Source organism: Rutidosis leptorrhynchoides, chromosome 2 (genome assembly GCF_046630445.1).
Source record: "Rutidosis leptorrhynchoides isolate AG116_Rl617_1_P2 chromosome 2, CSIRO_AGI_Rlap_v1, whole genome shotgun sequence".
NCBI classification, from domain to species: domain Eukaryota; kingdom Viridiplantae; phylum Streptophyta; class Magnoliopsida; order Asterales; family Asteraceae; genus Rutidosis; species Rutidosis leptorrhynchoides.
In genome coordinates, this window is record NC_092334.1 from 394,696,095 (window position 1) to 394,720,193 (window position 24,099).

Below are 24,099 nucleotides of genomic sequence, written 5' to 3' on the forward strand. Positions count from 1 at the left end.
TTTGAGGGGGAGTCAACTCTATGCTGCACTCTTTTTTCCTTAGCTAAAGTTTTATCCCAATGGGTTTTCTTTAGCAAGGTTTTTAACGAAGCAGTAATAGTTATTCTCTAATAAAATTGTCATCCAAGGGGGAGTGTTATAAAATATCTAGATTGTGTTATAAAATATCTAGATTGGATGTTAATTTTATTATTATTATATTTCTTGCATAGTAATATTTTATACTATAAATAGACATGTATGGTAACCATTTAAGGTGTACCATTTCTCTTGAAATATCAATATCAATATTTCTTCTCTCCTTCTTCTCTCTTTTTCTCTCTTTGTTCTTATAACCATTAAAGGTAGTTATAAGCCTACTGAATTATAACAGTCGGATGTATATACCCAAAAAGGAAGTGGTTAATAACATACAGTTAAGCGCACGTGACTTAATTTCACCACTCTTACTGAAATTCCCAACCAGAAACGACCACCTAACAGAAACTCACCATCTCCCTCCTACCACAACCACCGTAACCCTAACCCTAAAATCCCCAAATTCAAATTCATCAAACCCCTAAGAAATGGAAGAAATTAAACCAGATTCTTCATCTCCTCAAATCAACACCACTTCAAATCCTACCCAACAACCAACATCCCCTTCTTCCCAAATCACCACCACCTCAAACGCTACCAAAATTCCAATTCGCCCCCAAAAAATACGAAAACTATCATCTTCATCGTCATCTTCATCGCCACCAATTGATGATGAAATTAAACCTCAATCAACAATCGCAGAAGCTGATGCATCAAAAGCAATCGTATTTTCAACCACAACAACACCAGCAACCGTAACTAAAAATCGTCGTCGAAATGCTTCACGATCAGCCCTAGATATACCAAAAATTATCAAACCGTTATCGGCCGCCGGCGAGATCGCTGCCGCACTCCGCCATCTCCGATCGGCTGATCCGTTACTTGCGAACTTAATCGATAATCATCCGCCGCCTACATTCGATTTACATAAACCGCCGTTTTTAGCGTTAACTAAAAGCATTCTGTATCAACAGTTAGCTTATAAAGCTGGTACATCTATATACACTCGTTTTGTAAGTCTATGTGGGGGTGAAGATGGTGTAGTTCCGGAAACTGTGCTTTCTATTACTCAGCAACAGCTTAAGCAAATAGGCGTTTCAGGACGTAAGGCGAGTTATTTATATGATTTAGCTAATAAGTATAATAATGGAATATTGTCTGATGAAACGGTTGTGAAAATGGATGATAGGTCTTTATTTACGATGCTTTCCATGGTTAAAGGGATTGGATCATGGTCTGTTCATATGTTTATGATATTTTCATTACATAGGCCTGATGTTTTGCCTGTAAGTGATTTGGGAGTTAGGAAAGGGGTGCAGCTTTTGTATACGTTGAATGAGTTGCCTAGGCCTTCGCAAATGGAACAGCTTTGTGAGAAATGGCGGCCGTATAGGTCCGTTGGGGCGTGGTATATGTGGCGGTTTGTTGAAGGTAAGGGCGCTCAGACTGCTGGTGCATCTGCAATTTCCTTAGAGAATAATGGTATAATGGAGCAGCAACAGCAACAGCACCTAGTGCCGTCTGAACAGGCACAACAACTTCAGCTGCAGCTTTTGGAACCCCTAAACAATATTGGAAATCTCGGGTAGTTTATCTGATGCTTTAATTCGTTACTTTATTTATGTAGTTATGTATACACGTAATAATTAAAATGATTTCTGTATGCTGTTAAGTCAATGATTGTTATATTTAAGTATCTGAATCGACACATTCATATTTTAAAAGTGAATACAAATACTTTATGTTATTCTTTATGGAAAGCTAGATAGATTTTATCCGTTATCCGTTTTAACTTGTAGAATAGTTTGTATGTGCTTCCTTTCGGTAGATCCTGGATATGTTAGGGACACAAATTCTGATATGTTTGCATTGTGTTTGGTCTATATGGCATACAATGGGAAGTGGGTTTCTATATTTTATGCTCTAATAGTGTTTCTAATACCACAAATTTCATTTGTCAAGTACTTATGTAAAACACTAGTTCTCTTGTAAGATCATGTACTTCATGTACTCATTCTCCATGGCAGGAGATAACCAAGTACATCTATGTCTTTCGCATTGAAGTTTAATCTCTAGGCTTTTAAAAAATATATATTTCCCCAGGACCTAATTTCTGTTTAGGCTGTGTATCTACTTGCACTTAGTTTGACTGGTATCTTATTGATTTAGAATGGTATGTGTTGCATTACATGAAGGTAGAAGGAAAGAGAAAAAGATGGTAATAATTATTTTGGGGGACTGGATGAATGCAATGGTGCTTGGCATGGTGTAACATGGGCAGCAACAGGGCAACTGGGTTTGGGGTGTGTTAAGTTGAAGTGTGGGTCATGAGCTGTGTTACTAGATAATAACGGAAAGAAAAAAGAAAAAGAAATAAAAAAAGTTTTAGCTGCAGGAGAGGCTTGCTCTAATATCCCGCAAAAATTGAATCAAAATGTATAACTTTAGCAAGTATTCGATCTAGAGAACTTAACTATCAGAAATAAAGTCATTATTTATTCTAGAACACTTTTTTCTGTTTCTTTGCTGTTGGCTTTTGCTTGTATTTTTCTTAACAGAAAATGATAGTAATTGTGAACTATAAAATCAGAAGAGCTGTTTATAAATTAGAAAATTAAAATGCTTTTTTGTATTGCACGCGACACTAGTAATTTATTTATTCAATACCAATGCATTATCTTAGTGGGTTTTCTGGTTGGGTCATTGTTAGCGTAGGCCTGTTTAAGGTAGCCCCTGCCTGTGATGGCGATTTTGGAACTGGATGAATAGACACATGTAAGCTATCTTATAGTTTTAAACCACTTTAAAGTCCCGAAGAATATACGTCAAATATGCTAACTTTCTAATATACAAGACATTCTTTAACCATGTAAAGGCTTTATCAAGATGTCTGTTTATCTTAATGTACTCACACTAGCTTATAGGAGGACGCTTATAAGAGGTACTAATTATTTGTTTTTGAAATAAATGGCAATCAACCTCAGTATTTTGGTGCATTAATGAGAACTTAAGTATCCCAAAATGTGATCTACTACTATATTATTACTGCAATACATATCACTGTGCTTGTAGAATCACCTAAATGACCAATGTGATCAGGTTAATTGTTAACTACATTTTTGCTTCTTTCATATGGCATGTGTAATCCACTTCCTTATATGTGTCTGTGTATTTGTAAATGTGGATTAATAGGTAAAGTAATACATATAAATGTAATTTAGTTATGTTACAAAACTGATAAAATGTACATATAGATGAAGTGGTGGTTGAGATCTTTATTATTATGTTGATCAAATTTAGTTATGTCCAGAAAACCAATTGACATAAACAAATTATAGTTGCCAAAAATGAAACTAATAATGTTACAGACTCTTTTTATTTAACAATGAATTGAATAATTGTTTTACTTTTTTTTTTTTTTTGGACATCAGTTTGGGATCACCCTGGGGGACTTAACCACCCACACGTTCATCTCCCGTAGTTGCATAACCTGCCTTCAACTACTGCCCTGGAGGAAACCGCGACCAATCCGAGGGCATGGCCGGTAAAACCCCCCTCCCCGCTGCCCCCACACTAAGCGAAAGGCGTCCTGGGTGGATACTTCTGGTCAGGGATAACATTGAGTGCAATGTTGCAGTCCAGCAGAGTCGAATTCCTGACCTCTCGCTAAGAGAGGCAGGCCACTACCAGTTTTTACTAATTGATACAGATGTAAAGTTACTAAATTTTGAACTGATGGGTTCTTTCCTGGGTTCTTTCTACAGGGCTTGCATTTGGGGGCAATGACATGGGGGGCTGCATTTGCATCAACTGAAATAAGAGGTGCGATATCTTGCGAGTTACAAGGAACTTGTAAAGATCAGTTGGCAGAAACGTAGAGTTCATTGTTAATTTTACTATTGGAATGCTTTTTGGTATTGTATATGGATATGGATTTGTGAAACTCAATAATGAGCTTTTTCTATGTGCGTGAGCTTTTTCAGTTTTTTTTGGTTCACATTTTGGAGGTATATAAGCCCCTCTATGGTTTTATGATATGTTTGTGTGCCTAATGCCTACTGGATTTTTGGTATGATGGTAATTTGGTAGCTCTACATATAATAATTTTGTATTAATAAACTAGCATCATGTGTCGTTATGTTTCATTTAATTGGATTCGTAGCAGTGGCAGGTTTAATATTTGTTGGAATTCTTAACTTTTAAAGCCATCGTAAGCCTGTTGTTTGGCCTTTCCTTTCCTAGCTGCTCGATAGGGGGTTTGTTTTAATATTAACAGATGCAACTCGTCTTTTCAAATCTAACGACAACTTAAACCCCATACTCGGGCCTAATCCTTCTTAAAGATGACTCACAATATGGTTATATGATCCACACATTCAATCATGATATAAACATGCAAAAATACTGGACGAAAAGTTTAAGTACTAAGCACCAGTTTATTTGCAAACCAACTGATACCTTATAACAGCAAAAATCACAAACTACACCAGCTCCTCGAGGTGGCAAAAGTATAGAAACACCACCTTCGACGCACACTACCATATACATGTTATTACACATTCAACAAACGAACATCACGTATAACTTTACCTTGTATCCTACACTTGTATCCTAGTACCAGACAGAAAAACAAACAAGAGGATTAGACCTCAGTCACGTACGATACTCGATCCATAGCTTCTATGTTTGCATTGCTGCTCCAACATTCCCTGCAGCATCCGACGCTTTTTCTTTCGTGACCTCATATGTCTCTTTAGCCTTCTCCTTCATTTTAGACTTCGCAACCTTATAAGATTCATCAGCCTTTTCTTTAGCTGTATCGTAGGCATCATACACTTCAGTCTTCCCTTTAGACGCCGCATCTTTTAACGAATCTTTAGCCAAATCGTACGTATCTTCCGCTTTACCTTCCATCCCCGCTTTAATTTCAGAACCTTCATCTGTAGCCATTCGTATTTTTTGATCCGCCTTGTCCTTACCTTTATGAGCCATATTCATTGCTTTACCAGCCCCTTCACTTACATAATCGTACGCATAAGGCCCTCTCTCGTCTATAGGTTCTTCAACAACACCAGCCATTGTTTGAACCTTCTTCATTGCTTCTTGTGCTAGTTCGGTGACATAAGTGTACGCCTCATATGCTCTACCCTTGACATCATCACCAACATTGTCATATGATTCAGCAGCCTTTTCCTTTGCAGTTTCCTTCGCATCACCAGCCATTTCGATAGCTTGTCCCGCCTTCTCGGATGCCAAGCTTCCCACTTCACCAGTCTTCTCCGATACATACTTTGACGATTCTGAAAAACAGATAAAATTATAAGCGCATCTAAACTTCTATATAGTTGTAAACGCATACATATAAGGATTTTTACAATGACAACCCTACGGGCTTTCTTTAACGTGCATAAATGGATAGTACATGGCGGTTATTATTACTTAAGATTGACGGTTATTCTTTTGTACACGCACTTTATGCACCGTAACGACAACTCTTATGGTTGTCGCTCGCAAAATCCTTAACTTAATATGAGCGTAAGTATGCATGAGTTTATGTCTACGGGTATCGGGAAATTCCAAATACCAGAAGCAACTGAATTCAATGTGGATGTGCTTTTTGATGCAGCCTGACTAGCTTTATCAATTGCGCTATGAGCACCCCCTTTCACGTCATCCTGGTCGACTCCAAGGCCCCTAAAAAAATTTCAAAACATTAGTAGAATTTAAATACTGCATGCAACTTTTACATGTTCATTCAACTACGAGTCATAAATACATTTCTCTACTGATTCACAAGTATGGCTCAGTTAAACGCATGGTAGTCAATAAAGACAGTAAATGGTAATACCAATAAGAAACTTGTGTATATTACTAACACCACCAACCTACTTCTATAACTATTGGATATTGTAACAGTATAAGCTGCTCTTTTTTCCTTTCCCTAAACTGATTATAGAAACCATTAGGTAAAGTTTTGTTTGTGCAAACGATTTCGTAGATTACCTCGATATTCATGATGCACCATCTTTTAAATAAGAGTATATAAATTGGGGAGGTCATAGAAACCTAATGAAGAATTATCGTCATTCTTCACCGTTTACTATACTCTCATGTTGATGTACAAATTAAAGCATATATAATGTATTATTACAAAAAATCATTACTAAGAGCCCAGGGAGAGAGATTTTGAGGTCTTAGCTGTTGGAGTTTAAAAAAGTTCACAGATTAATTCGGTTAGGCCGCGTACATCATAGTAAAATTACTCACTCCCTAGTGATCCCTAGTAATAGTAATCAAACAGTGAAACCTCATCAAGAAAAAAATTACGTATTACTAAAAAATCCTACCAAAGGGTCATTGGCCCAGTTGTTTCGAGGTGACCTTTCAATTGTCAGTTTAAGTCCAAGAGTGGACATATCTATATATTGGTGAAAAATTGTATAAATTCTTAGTGGGGTGTTTGAGTTCATTGCCTTTCGAAATAAACCCAAACGATGCTATGTATAATATCTAAAATCATTAGTATATTGGCCGACAAATAAATCTATTTCCCTCACCATCAAAGAACCTAATTTAACAATTTAATCGACTCAAATATAAAAAATTATTTTAAAGATGAGCGTTTTTTCCTTTTGAGAAATTCAAACACCAATGACGTCGTTACACATATATAGACATTCGTCCACAATTATATATTATTAGTCATTTTTTTATACGGTGATATCAGCATCACTACCCAGAGGGGACTTAACCACATTCGTGATCATATGCCACCCACACACGTCAGGAGGAAACCAAATTCGCGACAATGTTGGCAGTCGGGAAACCCCGAGACCTTCCCAAATCGCATTGATGTTGGCAGTATCATCAAAGGTTGGAAACTCCCGCTTGGAGTGAGAATCCATTGGAAGTACCCAAGTTGAATTCCACCCGATACCACTTATCGGCTCATGTTTGAGAATGATGAATCACTTCGTGTCAACCTGTTGCCAATAAACTTTCCGGCCTCATATGAGAATGGAAAACTGGAGCATTTTCTGCATCGGTGGATGAAGAATCGCGAGCAGCCCTAATGAATGACGGTGGATGAAGAATCGCGAGCAGCCCTAATGAATGACTTTCAGTGAAGATATGCTTATACGGCGAAGTCAATCACAAAGTCTATGTTCGTATGCTTTCAAGCCAAGGCTTCGGTGGTTATATTATGTCATTTAGTTTGAAGTCACAACCAAGAACTTGAACCAATAACCTCATGCCTCCTGACCAATGGGGTTTTGGTAACCTAAGTTTTGGACCAAACTTATATGTTCTAACATTTAGCTCAAGCAGCTTAAAATGAATGCTTCTGGTTATTGTTATTGTAATCTGTAATTGCAATTGCAATTGCAATTACCATATTACCATTACCATAATAATCAAATAAATATAAATAAATAATTAAAAATAGGGAAACTTACGTCGTGACTTTTGTGATAGCCCAATCAACCTTGTCACCGACCTTGTCTTTTACGTTCTCCACGCCTTTTTCTGCCTCGCTTAAACTCCGGCACACCGTCGCACTCACCGTTAGCCATAAAACCATACAAACCACCGCATTATTCCTCATTTTGCTACCTACGTACCTACCGATTATATTATTAATTGCTATTGATCGATACAATTGAATCAGCACACAAGACCTGAGAAAACAAAAATTTCTTAATTGTAATCTTCTATATCTATCTATAATTCTATCATTATGGAAGAACAAATATGATGATGAATAGTTTTTTGGGGATGTTGCGTTGAATAAGGTGTACCCTGCAACGTGGCAATTTCATGTTGTTCTGTTGTGTCTGGTTGCGCTATCTTCCTGCCACGTTTTTAGATCATTTCATCTCTTCTCTTCGGTTTTCGATTTGTTTAGCGTATCCGATTTTAAAATTTTATAGGACAAAACAAAAGATCAAGACGAAAATCGAATTCAAAATTGAAACCGAACCAAAATCGAAAATAAAATCGAATTTGAATTGGGTTTGGTTTTGATCAAAACCAAAAAGCATGATGTTTTAATTACTTACAAGCTAAAACGATTGCGTAATAATCTATTAATATTTACAAATTAATTATGACGTTTACTATTTTCGTTATTAAGAAAAATAACATAATAATTTGAGTAACATAATTATAAATGTAAGCTACCAAATCGTTATATGGGTGGAAACATATTTAGATGACTGGATCTCAAAATAATATACAAATTAGGTACATTACAAATCTTGAATTTTTGGTTTAAATTCGATTTTTGGTTTAATCGAATTCGGAATTTTTAAAACCGAAAACCGAACCAAAAACGAATTCAAATTCGGTTTCAGTTTTACTCAATCCAAAAATCGTTTTTAAATTCGATTTGATTTTTTCCGATTTGATTTTCGTATTAAACGGTTTCAAACCATATACTTACCACCACTATTTCTCATTTCAATTCTCACGATAAACACGCCGTTTTATAGATATTATTAGTATACATTTTATTTTTTATGTTACAGTTTAATCATTATATTCTATGTGACACCGACCATTTTTTTATATAAATACACAGCGAAAGTGATAAACATGACTAATTAATAAACGCATACATTAAAGTTATTACATCATTACAGAGATTCGAGTGTCACTTACACACAGTTTAGAAACTACATTATAATACAAATTCCACAACAGAGTTGATTTCATGACAAACATAACATCCGCACGCCCGTCTTCTCCCAAAACATCCTACAACATAAGCTAACAACCTACAGGGAGGAGATAGAGCGGTTATCACGAAGCTAAGTGAATAACACTAATTATCAACAATAGTATACAACACATTTAGTCAGTTATATACATGTCATACAACTAAAGCACACAAAAACCACTAGTGATGTCACAAGAGATTCCGAAGGCCTGGCCAAGCTTGCAACCGCAATTGATCGGACTGGGTTTATCGGAAGTTCCTTTCACATAATATATAGTATAAGTCCTCCACAAGCAACGAATGCGTCATTCAAATTTATACCGATCCTTCTCCTTAAGGATCTCAAACCATGAACCTGGTTGATCTCTGCCTATCGCTGCTCTTAATAGGGACGCATAGCGTTTTAGCACAGAAAGCAAGCACGTATCATCAGATACGCTAGCATTCAGTCTTAAACAACAAGAATAGCATGACTATCCTAATAGCATGACACGAGGATAACTAGCTACTATATGCTATGCATCAACGATTAGTCTCACTCACCGAATACCAGCAGCAACTCAGTTATCTAACTTTTGAGCTTCTTCCATGTTCTTATTGCCTGAGAACAATATAAACAAAGTCAGTATAGTGCTCTAATCAAAATTAGACACACATGCAGCATAACGGCTAGAAAATAACACTTAACATAATATCATCAAAACCACACAGTCAAAGACAGTCGGTCGATTGTGTTCATCAGATGTAACAGCAGCAAACTCACGGGTTTTAAGCCAAATCTCGATTCTCGACTCGATTTTGACCTCAAAACCGAACACAACTTGTTACAAAACATTTTAGGATACAAACCCACAAGTTAAACACCAAAACAACATCAAATCACACCATTTCACACCAAAATCACTTTTTGACAAAACTTCACAAAAACTCCTAAAAATTAGAGATTCAAGCTACGATTTTGATCAGAAATTACCTTGTTTAAGACACTGAAATCAGAAGGAAACGATTTCACTATCTTAACAAATTAAAGAACAAGATTTGATGATCTAGGGTTTTCAAGTGGTGAAGTTTTGTACGGTTTTGTGTGTGTCGAATTATTCTAGAAATGGAAATAAATAGACAGATACATAGCATAAATGGGTTTAAAACTCATACCCCGCAACATATAGGTATATAACAGTTATCTAAACTCTTATGTACTTCGTTAGGCGGCCCTAACAGAGTCCAAATAAACAAACATATTATGTTACCCTTGTCACAAACTGGTCTCAACCTACCAATCAAATAATAATAAACATATAATTAAAATAAGAGCGGGTAAAATAAGATCATGTCGTGTCCTTTCTGGGTTCGGGGTAATTTGGTTACAAAATCCATCGTAATATGTTCCCATTTTCATTAAGCAATTTTTAATTGCCGTAAATACCATACGGTTTCTGGTGTTCTACTTTGACTTGCGCACAAATATGGCATTTTTCGACGAAATTAGCAACATCTGTCTTCATTGTCGGCCACTAATACATAGTTTTCAAGTCTATATACAGCTTTGTGCTGTCCAAATGTACTGTTAATCTAGATTTATGTGCTTTTGTAAGGATTAAATTCCTCAAGTCTCGAAGCCAAATCACCCAGATTCGATCATTAAAGGTCTTTGATGTAGTGACCCGAATTTTTCCATATTTTTATATATTAAATGAAATTGATATTTACATGATTAAATGTTTCCAACATGTTAAGCAATCAAAATTGTTAAGACTTGATTAATTGAAATAGGTTTCATATAGACAATTGACCACCCAAGTTGACCGGCGATTCACGAACGTTAAAACTTGTAAAAACTATATGATGACATATATATGGATATATATATAGTTAACATGATATTATGATAAGTAAACATATCATTAAGTATATTAACAATGAGCTACATATGTAAAAACAAGACTACTAACTTAATGATTTTGAAACGAGACATATATGTAACGATTATCGTTGTAACGACATTTAATGTATATATATCATATTAAGATATATTAATACATCATGATATCATGATAATGTAATAATTTAACATCTCATTTGATTTAATAAACAATGGGTTAACAACATTTAACAAGATCGTTAACCTAAAGGTTTCAAAACAACACTTACATGTAACGACTAACGATGACTTAACGACTCAGTTAAAATGTATATACATGTAGTGTTTTAATATGTATTCATACACTTTTGAAAGACTTCAAGACACTTATCAAAATACTTCTACTTAACAAAAATGCTTACAATTACATCCTCGTTCAGTTTCATCAATAATTCTACTCGTATGCACCCGTATTCGTACTCGTACAAAATACAGCTTTTAGATGTATGTACTATTGGTATATACACTCCAATGATCAGCTCTTAGCAGCCCATGTGAGTCACCTAACACATGTGGGAACCATCATTTGGCAACTAGCATGAAATATCTCATAAAATTACAAAAATATGTGTAATCATTCATGACTTATTTACATGTAAACAAAATTACACATCCTTTATATCTAATCCATATACCAACGACCAAAACCACCTACAAACACTTTCATTCTTCAATTTTATTCATCTAATTAATCTCTCTTAAGTTCTATCTTCAAGTTCTAAGTGTTCTTCATAAATTCTACAAGTTCTAGTTCGTAAAATCGAGAATACTTCCAAATTTACTAGCTTACTTCCAATCTTGTAGAGTGATCATCCAACCTCAAGAAATCTTTATTATTTATAGTAAGATATATTTCTAATACAAGGTAATACTCATATTCAAACTTTGATTCAATTTCTATAACTATAACAATCTTATTTCGAGTGAAAATCTTACTTGAACTTGTTTTCGTGTCATGATTCTGCTTCAAGAACTTTCAAGCCATCCAAGGATCCTTTGAAGCTAGATCCATTTTTCTTATTTCCAGTAGCTTTATCCAGAAAACTTGAGGTAGTAATGATGTTCATAACATCATTCAATTCATACATATAAAGCTATCTTATTCGAAGGTTTAAACTTGTAATCACTAGAACATAGTTTAGTTAATTCTAAACTTGTTCGCAAACAAAAGTTAATCCTTCTAACTTGACTTTTTAAAATCAACTAAACACATGTTCTATATCTATATGATATGCTAACTTAATGATTTAAAACGTGGAAACACGAAGAACACTGTAAAACCGGACATACGCCGTCGTAGTAACACCGCGGGCTGTTTTGGGTTAGTTAATTAAAAACTATGATAAACTTTGATTTAAAAGTTGTTCTTATGGAAAAATGATTTTTCTTATGAACATGAAACTATATCCAAAAATCATGGTTAAACTCAAAGTGGAAGTATGTTTTCTAAAATGGTCATCTAGACGTCGTTCTTTCGACTGAAATGACTACCTTTACAAAAATGACTTGTAACTTATATTTTTGACTATAAACCTATACTTTTTATGTTTAGATTCATAAAATAAAGTTTAATATGAAACCATAGCAATTTGATTCACTCAAAACGGATTTAAAATAAAGAAATTATGGGTAAAACAAGATTGGATAATTTTTCTTGTTGTAGCAACGTGAAAATTGGTAACAAATCTATATTAATCATATCCTAGCTAACTTATATTGTATTATACATGTATTCTAATATATTATGTAATCTTGGGATACCATAGACATGTATGCAAATGTTTTGACATATCATATCGACCCATGTGTATATATTATTTGGAACAACCATAGACACTCTATATGCAGTAATGTGGGAGTTAGCTATACAGAGTTGAGGTTGATTCCAAAAATATATATACTTTGAGTTGTGATTTAGCCTGAGACGTGTATACACTGGGTCATGGATTGATTCAAGATAATATATATCAATTTTTTTCTGTACATCTAACGTTGGACAACTAGTTGTAGGTTACTAACGAGGACAGCTGACTTAATAAACTTAAAACATCAAAATGTATTAAAAGTGTTATAAATATATTTTGAACCTACTTTGATATATATGTACATATTTGTTATAGGTTCGTGAATCGACCAGTGGCCAAGTCTTACTTCCCGACGAAGTAAAAATCTGTGAAAGTGAGTTATAGTCCCACTTTTAAAATCTAATATTTTTGGGATGAGAATACATGCAGGTTTTATAAATGATTTACAAAATAGAGACAAGTACGTGAAACTACATTCTATGGTTGAATTATCGAAATCGAATATGCCCCTTTTTATTAAGTCTGGTAATCTAAGAATTAGGGAACAGACACCCTAATTGACGCGAATCCTAAAGATAGATCTATTGGGCCTAACAAACCCCATCCAAAGTACCGGATGCTTTAGTACTTCGAAATTTATATCATATCCGAAGGGTGTCCCGGAATGATGGGGATATTCTTATATATGCATCTTGTTAATGTCGGTTACCAGGTGTTCACCATATGAATGATTTTTATCTCTATGTATGGGATGTGTATTGAAATATGAAATCTTGTGGTCTATTGTTACGATTTGATATATATAGGTTAAACCTATAACTCACCAACATTTTTGTTGACGTTTAAAGCATGTTTATTCTCAGGTGAATACTAAGAGCTTCCGCTATTGCATACTAAAATAAGGACAAGATTTGGAGTCCATGTTTGTATGATATTGTGTAAAAACTGCATTCAAGAAACTGATTTCGATGTAACATATTTGTATTGTAAACCATTATGTAATGGTCGTGTGTAAACAGGATATTTTAGATTATCATTATTTGATAATCTACGTAAAGCTTTTTAAACCTTTATTTATGAAATAAAGGTTATGGTTTGTTTTAAAAATGAATGCAGTCTTTGAAAAAACGTCTCATATAGAGGTCAAAACCTCGCAACGAAATCAATTAATATGGAACGTTTATAATCAATATGAACGGGACATTTCAGTTGGTATCAGAGCGTTGGTATTAGAGAACCAGAAAATTTGCATTAGTGTGTCTTATCGAGTTTGTTAGGATGCATTAGTGAGTCTGGACTTCGACCGTGTTTTCTTTAAAAATGATTGCTTAACATTTTTGTTGGAAACTATATATTTTTAACATTTGAATATTATGTGATATATTAATCTCTTAACGTGTTTGATATTATGTGATAGATGTCTACCTCTAGAACAAGTCCCATTGACTCACCTAATAATAATGAAGAGTCAAATGTAAATTGGAATGATTCGTGGACTGATTCACAAGTTCTCGAAGAGGAACCAGAAGAAGAGTCGGAACCGGAAGAAGAATCAGAACCGGAAGAAGAATCGGAACCGGAAGAAGAAATAGAACCAGTGGGAGAAATAATAAAACGGTTAAGTAGAAGAAAATCCTCAACCAACCGACCAAAGTTAATTATGGTCAATGGTGTTTCCGCCAAGGAAGCAAAGTATTGGGAGGATTACCAATTCTCCGATGAATCGGATCCCGACAAGGATTCCGATGATGTTATAGAAATTACCCCAACACAATTTAATAAGGCAAAAGAGAACAATAAGGGAAAGGGCATAAAAATAGAGAAATTTGATTCCAAACACGGTGAACTTTATATGTATCGTCAACACCCGTATTTCTTAAGTTGTGACAATAACCCGGGAACCTCTAAACCACCAGGTTTTTCTAAACCAATGTGGAAAACGACGGCTCGTATTAGGGGAACATCATATATCCCTAGAAACTTGGTAAAACGAACCAAAACCGAAGAAGAAGAAACGAGCGAGTCGGAATAAGATAGTTGTATTCGTGTGGTGTAATATATGTAATATAGTATGCTTATGCTTTATGATATATGTAAAAATTGCTTGTATTAATAAGTATTTTTTTATGAATCTAACTCTTGTCTATTTTACAGTATAAAAACACAAAATAGATAGACAACCCAATATTTTAAGAGACCTACTCGGAGACATGATTGATGAAATATTGTCTAGAGTCGGTCAGAATTCCTCGGCACAACTATTTAAGGCGAGATCAGTTTGTAAGACATTCGAAGAACGTTCCAAGAATGCCTTGATTTATAAAAGGCTTTCGTTCGAAAGATGGGGGATATCACATTGGGAAATCCATAAGTTACGATGTGTTTACTTTGACGCATATATTGCGGGGAACTCAAATGCTATTTTACGCAACGGGTTAAGAAATTATTTTGACTCAATATATCCGAATATAGGACTTCGTGATTTAGAAAAAGCGGCTAACATGCAACATAAAGAAGCATGTTATGCTTACGGGTTAGTAATGTTCGCTTCTCACCAAAGTGAGAACAAGAACATCGGGCTACAACTATTAAACAAAACGTTCCCACAAGTGACGGAGTCGGTAATTGGGGTAAGAAATGAGGTTTTTAGGTTATTACGAGACTGTTGGTCATTACGTAACCTTCATCCTCTTGACAACATTACAACACATTGTCTTACTATCGGTCACAACGGTTATGTTCCACAAAACCAAGGATGGGAAGTGGTATTAGTAAAACCAGAATGCATAACTTGTTTCTGGACGTATGAATTACGTGTCTTTATTGTCTTTGCTGAACGCCTTATTTATTAACTAGAATTATCTTCGCAACTACTTTTGTATCAAAGTTTTATGTGCTATATTTCATGCTATATGTAAAAAAAACGGTATTGTAAGTTTGCAAGTTATTGTATAAAGGTTTGAATATGATAATTTTTTTTTGTGATTAGTTTTTCATATAGAATTGTAGTAGTTGAAATGGTATGTTAGCTACTAAGTATGAACTTAACGGGTAGGTACTACCCGAATTAAAGAGTATAAAACGCTAATATGAAGAAAGAGCTTTTATAAATAAGTTCATATTACGCTACGAAATACTATTGACTACTCTTGATATTCTATATGATTAACTCGTTTCATTTGACTATTTTGAAGGAAATGGCACCGACTACTCGACACGCCTTGAATATGAGCGAAGAGGAATTTCGTGCCTTTCTTGCTTCAAACATTGCCGCAGTACAGGCTGCGCTACATACCAACAATAACTCCGAATCTAGCAATGCAGCTAACGGCGCAAGAAATCGTGTAGGATGCACCTACAAAGAATTCACTGCCTGCAAACCTTTAGAATTTGATGGAACCGAATGACCGATCAGATTGAAACGGTAGACCGAGAAGGTCGAATCGGTGTTTGCCATAAGTAAGTGTACTGAAGAGGACAAAGTGAAGTACGCTACGCATATCTTCACAGGTACTGCGTTAACATGGTGGAATACCTATCTAGAGCAAGTGGGACAAGATGATGCTTACGCACTACCGTGGTCAGCATTCAAGCACTTGATGAACGAGAAGTACCGTCCCAGAACCGAAGGTCAATAAGCTCAATACAGAACTTAGAGGGTTACGAACCCAAGGATTTGATATTACTACGTACGAAAGACGATTCACAGAATTGTACCTATTGTGTCCGAAAGCGTTCGAAGATGAGGAAGAGAAGATCGACGCGTTTGTGAAAGGATTACCGGAAAGAATCCAAGAAGATATAAGTTCACACGAGTCTGCCTCCATACAACAGGCATGTAGAATGGCTCACAAACTAGTGAACCAGATTGAGGAAAGAATTAAAGAACAGGCGGCTGAAGAGGCCAATGTGAAGCAAGTCAAAAGAAAGTGGGAGGAAAACGGTGATAAGAATCACCAATACAACAACAACAGCAATTACAACAATAATCGCAACAACTATCCCAACAATCGCAACATCAATCGCAACTACAACAAACGGCCCAACAACAACAACAACAACAGCAACTACAACAATCATCCTAACAACAATAACAACCGCAACAACAACAACAACAACAATCAGAAGCAGCTATGCCAAAGGTGTGAAAAGTATCACTCGGGGTTCTGCACCAAATTTTGCAACAAGTGTAAAAGAAATGGTCATAGCGCGGCGAAGTGTGGGGTCTACAGACCAGGGGTTAACAGAACAAAAGGAACAAATGGTGTCGGAACGAGTAATGGTGGAGCAAGTAGTGTCGGAGCAAGTTATGCCAATGTAGTTTGTTATAAATGTGGAAAACCGGGCCACATTATTAGAAATTGCCCGAACCAGGAGAACACGAATGGACAAGGCCGTGGAAGAGTTTTCAATATTAATGCAGCAGAGGCACAGGAAGACCTGGAGCTTGTTACGGGTACGTTTCTTATTGACAATAAATATGATTACGTTTTATTTGATTCGGGTGCGGATAGAAGCTATATGAGTAGAGATTTTTGTGCTAAATTAAGTTGTCCATTGACGCCGTTGGATAGTAAATTTTTACTCGAATTAGTAAACGGTAAATTAATTTCAGCAGATTATATATGCCGGAATCGAGAAATTAAACTGGGTAGCGAAATATTTAAGATTGATTTGATACCCATAGAGTTAGGGAGTTTTGATGTAATAGTTGGCATGGACTAGCTGAAGAAGGTGAAAGCAGAGATCGTATATTATAAAAATGCAATTCGCATTGTACGAGAAGAAGGAGAACCCTTAATGGTGTACGGAGAAAAGGGCAACACGAAGCTACATCTTATTAGTAATTTGAAGGCACAAAAACTAATAAGAAAAGGTTGCTATGCTGTTCTAGCACACGTCGAGAAAGTACAAACTAAAGAAAAGAGTATCAATGATGTTCCCGTCGCAAAAGAATTTCCCGATGTATTTTCGAAAGAATTACCGGGACTACCTCCACATCGATCTGTTGAATTTCAAATAGATCTTGTACCAGGAGCTGCAAAAATAGCTCGTGCTCCTTATAGACTCGCACCCAGCGAGATGAAAGAACAGCAAAGCCAACTACAAGAACTATTAGAACGTGGTTTCATTCGACCAAGCACATCACCATGGGGAGCTCCTGTTTTGTTTGTCAAGAAGAAGGATGGTACATTTAGGTTGTGTATTGACTACAGAGAGTTGAACAAACTTACCATCAAAAACCGTTATCTACTGCCGAGAATTGACGACTTATTTGATCAACTACAAGGCTCGTCGGTTTATTCGAAGATCGATTTACGTTCTGGATATCATCAAATGCGAGTAAAGGAGGATGATATTCCAAAAACTGCTTTTAGGACGCGTTATGGTCATTACGAGTTTATGGTTATGCCGTTTGGATTGACTAACGCACCAGCTGTGTTCATGGACCTTATGAACCGAGTTTGTGGGCCATATCTTGACAAGTTTGTCATTGTTTTCATTGATGACATACTTATTTACTCAAAGAATGATCAAGAGCACGAAGAACATTTGAGAAAAGTGCTAGAAGTATTGAGGAAAGAAAAATTGTACGCTAAGTTTTCAAAGTGTGCATTTTGGTTGGAAGAAGTTCAATTTCTCGGTCACATAGTGAACAAAGAAGGTATCCAGGTGGACCCTGTAAAGATCAAAACCGTTGAAAAGTGGGAACCCCAAAAACTCCGAAGCATATACGTCAATTTTTAGGATTGGCTGGTTACTACAGAAGATTCATCCAAGATTTCTCCAAAATAGCAAAACCCTTGACTGCATTAACGCATAAAGGGAAGAAATTTGAATGGAAGGATGAACAAGAGAAGGCGTTTCAATTATTGAAGAAAAAGCTAACTACGGCACCTATATTGTCATTGCCTGAAGGGAATGATGATTTTGTGATTTATTGTGACGCATCAAAGCAAGGTCTCGGTTGTATATTAATGCAACGGACGAAGGTGATTGCTTATGCGTCTAGACAATTGAAGATTCACGAGCAAAATTATACGACGCATGATTTGGAATTAGGCGCGGTTGTTTTTGCATTAAAGACTTGGAGGCACTACTTATATGGGGTCAAAAGTATTATATATACCGACCACAAAAGTCTTCAACACATATTTAATCAGAAACAACTGAATATAAGGTAGCGTAGGTGGATTGAATTGTTGAATGATTACGACTTTGAGATTCGTTACCACCCAGGGAAGGCAAATGTGGTAGCCGACGCCTTGAGCAGAAAGGACAGAGAACCCATTCGAGTAAAATCTATGAATATAATGATTCACACTAACCTTACTACTCAAATAAAGGAGGCGTAACAAGGAGTTTTAAAAGAGGGAAATTTAAAGGATGAAATACCCAAAGGATCGGAGAATCATCTTAATATTCGGGAAGACGGAACCCGATATAGGGCTGAAAGAATTTGGGTACCAAAATTTGGAGATATGAGAGAAATGGTACTTAGAGAAGCTCATAAAACCAGATACTCAATACATCCTGGAACGGGGAAGATGTACAAGGATCTTAGGAAACATTTTTGGTGGCCAGGTATGAAAGCCGATATTGCTAAATATGTAGGAGAATGTTTGACGTGTTCTGAGGTCAAAGCGGAACATCAAAAACTATCAGGTCTACTACAATAACCTAAAATCCCGGAATGAAAATGGGAAAACATTACCATAGATTTCATTACTAAATTGCCAAGGACTGCAAGTGGTTATGATACTATTTGGGTAATAGTTGATCGTCTCACCAAGTCAGCACACTTTCTGCCAATAAGAGAAGATGACAAGATGGAGAAGTTAGCACGACAGTATTTGAAGGAAGTCGTCTCCAGACATGGAATACTAATCTCTATTATCTCTTATAGGGATGACAGATTTATTTCAAGATTCTGGCAGACATTACAGCAAGCATTAGGAACTCGTCTAGACATGAGTACTGCCTATCATCCACAAACTGATGGGCAGAGCGAAAATACGATACAAACGCTTGAAGACATGCTACGAGCATGTGTTATTGATTTCGGAAACAGTTGGGATCGACATCTACCGTTAGCAGAATTTTCCTACAACAACAGCTATCATTCAAGCATTGAGATGGTGCCGTTTGAAGCACTTTATGGTAGAAAGTGCAGGTCTCTGATTTGTTGGAGTGAAGTAGGGGATAGATAGATTACGGGTCCGGAGATAATACAAGAAACTACCGAGAAGATCATCCAAATTCAACAACGGTTGAAATCCGCCCAAAGTCGACAAAAGAGCTACGCCGACATTAAAAGAAAAGACATAGAATTTGAAATTGGAGAAATGGTCATGCTTAAGGTTGCACCTTGGAAAGGTGTTGTTCGATTTGGTAAACGGGGGACATTAAATCCAAGGTATATTGGACCATTCAAGATTATTGATCGTGTCAGACCAGTAGCTTACCGACTTGAGTTACCTCAACAACTTGCGAATGTACATAACACTTTCCACATCTCGAATTTGAAGAAATGTTTTGCTAAAGAAGATCTCACTATTCCGTTGGACGAAATCCAAATCAATGAAAAACTTCAATTCATTGAAGAACCCGTCGAAATAATGGATCGTGAGGTTAAGAGACTTAAACAAAACAAGATACCGATTGTTAAGGTTCGATAGAATGCTCGTAGAGGACCCGAGTTTACCTGGGAGCGTGAAGATCAGATGAAGAAGAAATACCCGCATCTATTTCCAGAAGATTCGTCAACACTTTCAACAGCTTAAAATTTCGGGACGAAATTTATTTAACGGGTAGGTACTGTAGTGACCCGAACTTTTCCATGTTTTTATATATTAAATGAAATTGATATTTACATGATTAAATGTTTCCAACATGTTAAGCAATCAAAATTGTTAAGACTTGATTAATTGAAATAGGTTTCATATAGACAATTGACCACCCAAGTTGACCGGCGATTCACGAACGTTAAAACTTGTAAAAACTATATGATGACATATATATGGATATATATATAGTTAACATGATATTATGATAAGTAAACATATCATTAAGTATATTAACAATGAGCTACATATGTAAAAACAAGACTACTAACTTAATGATTTTGAAACGAGACATATATGTAACGATTATCGTTGTAACGACATTTAATGTATATATATCATATTAAGATATATTAATACATCATGATATCATGATAATGTAATAATTTAACATCTCATTTGATTTAATAAACAATGGGTTAACAACATTTAACAAGATCGTTAACCTAAAGGTTTCAAAACAACACTTACATGTAACGACTAACGATGACTTAACGACTCAGTTAAAATGTATATACATGTAGTGTTTTAATATGTATTCATACACTTTTGAAAGACTTCAAGACACTTATCAAAATACTTCTACTTAACAAAAATGCTTACAATTACATCCTCGTTCAGTTTCATCAATAATTCTACTCGTATGCACCCGTATTCGTACTCGTACAAAATACAGCTTTTAGATGTATGTACTATTGGTATATACACTCCAATGATCAGCTCTTAGCAGCCCATGTGAGTCACCTAACACATGTGGGAACCATAATTTGGCAACTAGCATGAAATATCTCATAAAATTATAAAAATATGAGTAATCATTCATGACTTATTTACATGTAAACAAAATTACACATCCTTTATATCTAATCCATATACCAATGACCAAAAACACCTACAAACACTTTCATTCTTCAATTTTCTTCATCTAATTAATCTCTCTCAAGTTCTATCTTCAAGTTCTAAGTGTTCTTCATAAATTCTACAAGTTCTAGTTTCATAAAATCAAGAATACTTCCAAGTTTGCTAGCTTACTTCCAATCTTGTAGAGTGATCATCCAACCTCAAGAAATCTTTATTATTTACAGTAAGATATCTTTCTAATATAAGGTAATACTCATATTCAAACTTTGATTCAATTTTTATAACTATAACAATCTTATTTCGAGTGGAAATCTTACTTGAACTTGTTTTCGTGTCATGATTCTGCTTCAAGAACTTTCAAGCCATCCAAGGATCCTTTGAAGCTAGATCCATTTTTCTTATTTCCAGTAGCTTTATCCAGAAAACTTGAGGTAGTAATGATGTTCATAACATCATTCGATTCATACGTATAAAGCTATCTTATTCGAAGGTTTAAACTTGTAATCACTAGAACATAGTTTAGTTAATTCTAAACTTGTTCGCAAACAAAAGTTAATCCTTCAAACTTGACTTTTAAAATCAACTAAACACATGTTCTATATCTATATGATATGCTAACTTAATGATTTAAAACCTGAAAACACGAAGAACACTGTAAAACCGGACATACGCCGTCGTAGTAACACCGCGGGCTGTTTTGGGTTAGTTAATTAAAAACTATGATAAAATTTGATTTAAAAGTTGTTCTTCTGGAAAAATGATTTTTCTTATGAACATGAAACTATATCCAAAAATCATGGTTAAACTCAAAGTGGAAGTATGTTTTCTAAAATGGTCATCTAGATGTCGTTCTTTCGACTGAAATGACTACCTTTACAAAAATGACTTGTAACTTATATTTTCGACTATAAACCTATACTTTTTATGTTTAGATTCATAAAATAGAGTTCAATATGAAACCATAGCAATTTGATTCACTCAAAACGGATTTAAAATGAAGAAGTTATGGGTAAAACAAGATTGGATAATTTTTCTTGTTGTAGCAACGTGAAAATTGGTAACAAATCTATATTAATCATATCCTAGCTAACTTATATTGTATTATACATGTATTCTAATATATTATGTAATCTTGAGATACCATAGACACGTATGCAAATGTTTTGACATATCATATCGACCCATGTGTATATATTATTTGGAACAACCATAGACACTCTATATGCAGTAATGTGGGAGTTAGCTATACAGGGTTGAGGTTGATTCCAAAAATATATATACTTTGAGTTGTGATCTAGCCTGATACGTGTATACACTGGGTCGTGGATTGATTCAAGATAATATATATCAATTTTTTTTCTGTACATCTAACGTTGGACAACTAGTTGTAGGTTACTAACGAGGACAGCTGACTTAATAAACTTAAAACATCAAAATGTATTAAAAGTGTTGTAAATATATTTTGAATATACTTTGATATATATGTACATATTTGTTATAGGTTCGTGAATCGACCAGTGGCCAAGTCTTACTTCCCGACGAAGTAAAAATCTGTGAAAGTGAGTTATAGTCCCACTTTTAAAATTTAATATTTTTGGGATGAGAATACATGTAGGTTTTATAAATGATTTACAAAATAGACACAAGTACGTGAAACTACATTCTATGGTTGAATTATCGAAATTGAATATGCCCCTTTTTATTAAGTCTGGTAATCTAAGAATTAGGGAACAGACACCCTAATTGACGCGAATCCTAAAGATAGATCTATTGGGCCTAACAAACCCCATCCAAAGTACCAGATGCTTTAGTACTTCGAAATTTATATCATATCCGAAGGGTGTTCCGGAATGATGGGGATATTCTTATATATGCATCTTGTTAATGTCGGTTACCAGGTGTTCACCATATGAATGATTTTTATCTCTAAGTATGGGATGTATATTGAAATATGAAATCTTGTGGTCTATTGTTACGATTTGATATATATAGGTTAAACCTATAACTCACCAACATTTTTGTTGACGTTTAAAGCATGTTTATTCTCAGGTGAATATTAAGAGCTTCCGCTGTTGCATGCTAAAATAAGGACAAGATTTGGAGTCCGTGTTTGTATGATACTATGATATTATGTAAAAACTGCATTCAAGAAACATATGTCGATGTAATATATTTCTATTGTAAACCATTATGTAATGGTCGTGTGTAAACAGTATATTTTAGATTATCATTATTTGATAATCTACGTAATGCTTTTGAAACCTTTATTGATAAAATAAAGGTTATGATTGTTTTAAAAATGAATGCAGTCTTTGAAAAACGTCTCATATAGAGGTCAAAACCTCGCAACGAAATCAATTAATATGGAACGTTTATAATCAATATGAACGGGACATTTCATTTGATCCTCTAGAATAATCTGTTAATTCAGCTTTTCGTTTAGTCATCAGCTCAGTCTTTAAATATTCTTCATTTAATGCTTCTCGTTGCGCATTTTTCAAACGATCAATTAGGTCACACACAATCTCAATTCTCATAAATCGGACATTGTCAACTATTTTCTTGCGGCTCAGTTCATCAGTGACCACATTTACTTTACCCAGATAATATTTGATATCACAATCATCCTCCTTAATCAGTTATTGTCATCGAAGTTGACGCATATTCAATTCTTTATGAGAAAAGATATATTGAAGGCTCTTATGATCTCTATAAATCTCACTGATATCACTCAACTCGGATATATATTTTATCGCGATATCAAACGTTTTTCCCTTGGTTTTATGATTATTATGGAAGTTTAGCGCCTTTTATGATAAGGTGTTGGTTAGAGTTATTTTAGAGGTTTATGTGTATTTCGGAGCCTAAAAG

General features: G+C 35.1%; 2 protein-coding genes across 3 annotated transcripts; one reads left to right on the top strand and one right to left on the bottom strand.

Moving 5' to 3' along the window:
* The first annotated feature begins 421 nt into the window (after positions 1 to 421).
* On the top strand, positions 422 to 4,172 carry LOC139892185 (alkylbase DNA glycosidase-like protein mag2). The gene is made up of 2 exons (XM_071875225.1): positions 422 to 1,663; positions 3,843 to 4,172. Exons 1-2 carry the CDS (start codon positions 567 to 569, stop codon positions 3,862 to 3,864), a joined length of 1,119 nt encoding a protein of 372 aa, XP_071731326.1. The 5' UTR covers positions 422 to 566; the 3' UTR covers positions 3,865 to 4,172.
* Positions 4,173 to 4,515: 343 nt separating this feature from the next.
* On the bottom strand, positions 4,516 to 8,061 carry LOC139892186 (uncharacterized). 2 transcript variants are annotated; one of them, XM_071875227.1, is made up of 4 exons: positions 7,878 to 8,061; positions 7,536 to 7,700; positions 5,663 to 5,772; positions 4,516 to 5,378 (listed from the first exon to the last, which is right to left on the bottom strand). In XM_071875227.1, exons 2-4 carry the CDS (start codon positions 7,682 to 7,684, stop codon positions 4,759 to 4,761), a joined length of 879 nt encoding a protein of 292 aa, XP_071731328.1. In that variant the 5' UTR covers positions 7,685 to 7,700; positions 7,878 to 8,061; the 3' UTR covers positions 4,516 to 4,758. The 2 variants fall into 2 exon arrangements, with proteins under 2 accessions (XP_071731328.1, XP_071731327.1); XM_071875226.1 differs by having other exon boundaries at positions 7,536 to 7,757.
* Between the last annotated feature and the right edge of the window lie 16,038 nt (positions 8,062 to 24,099).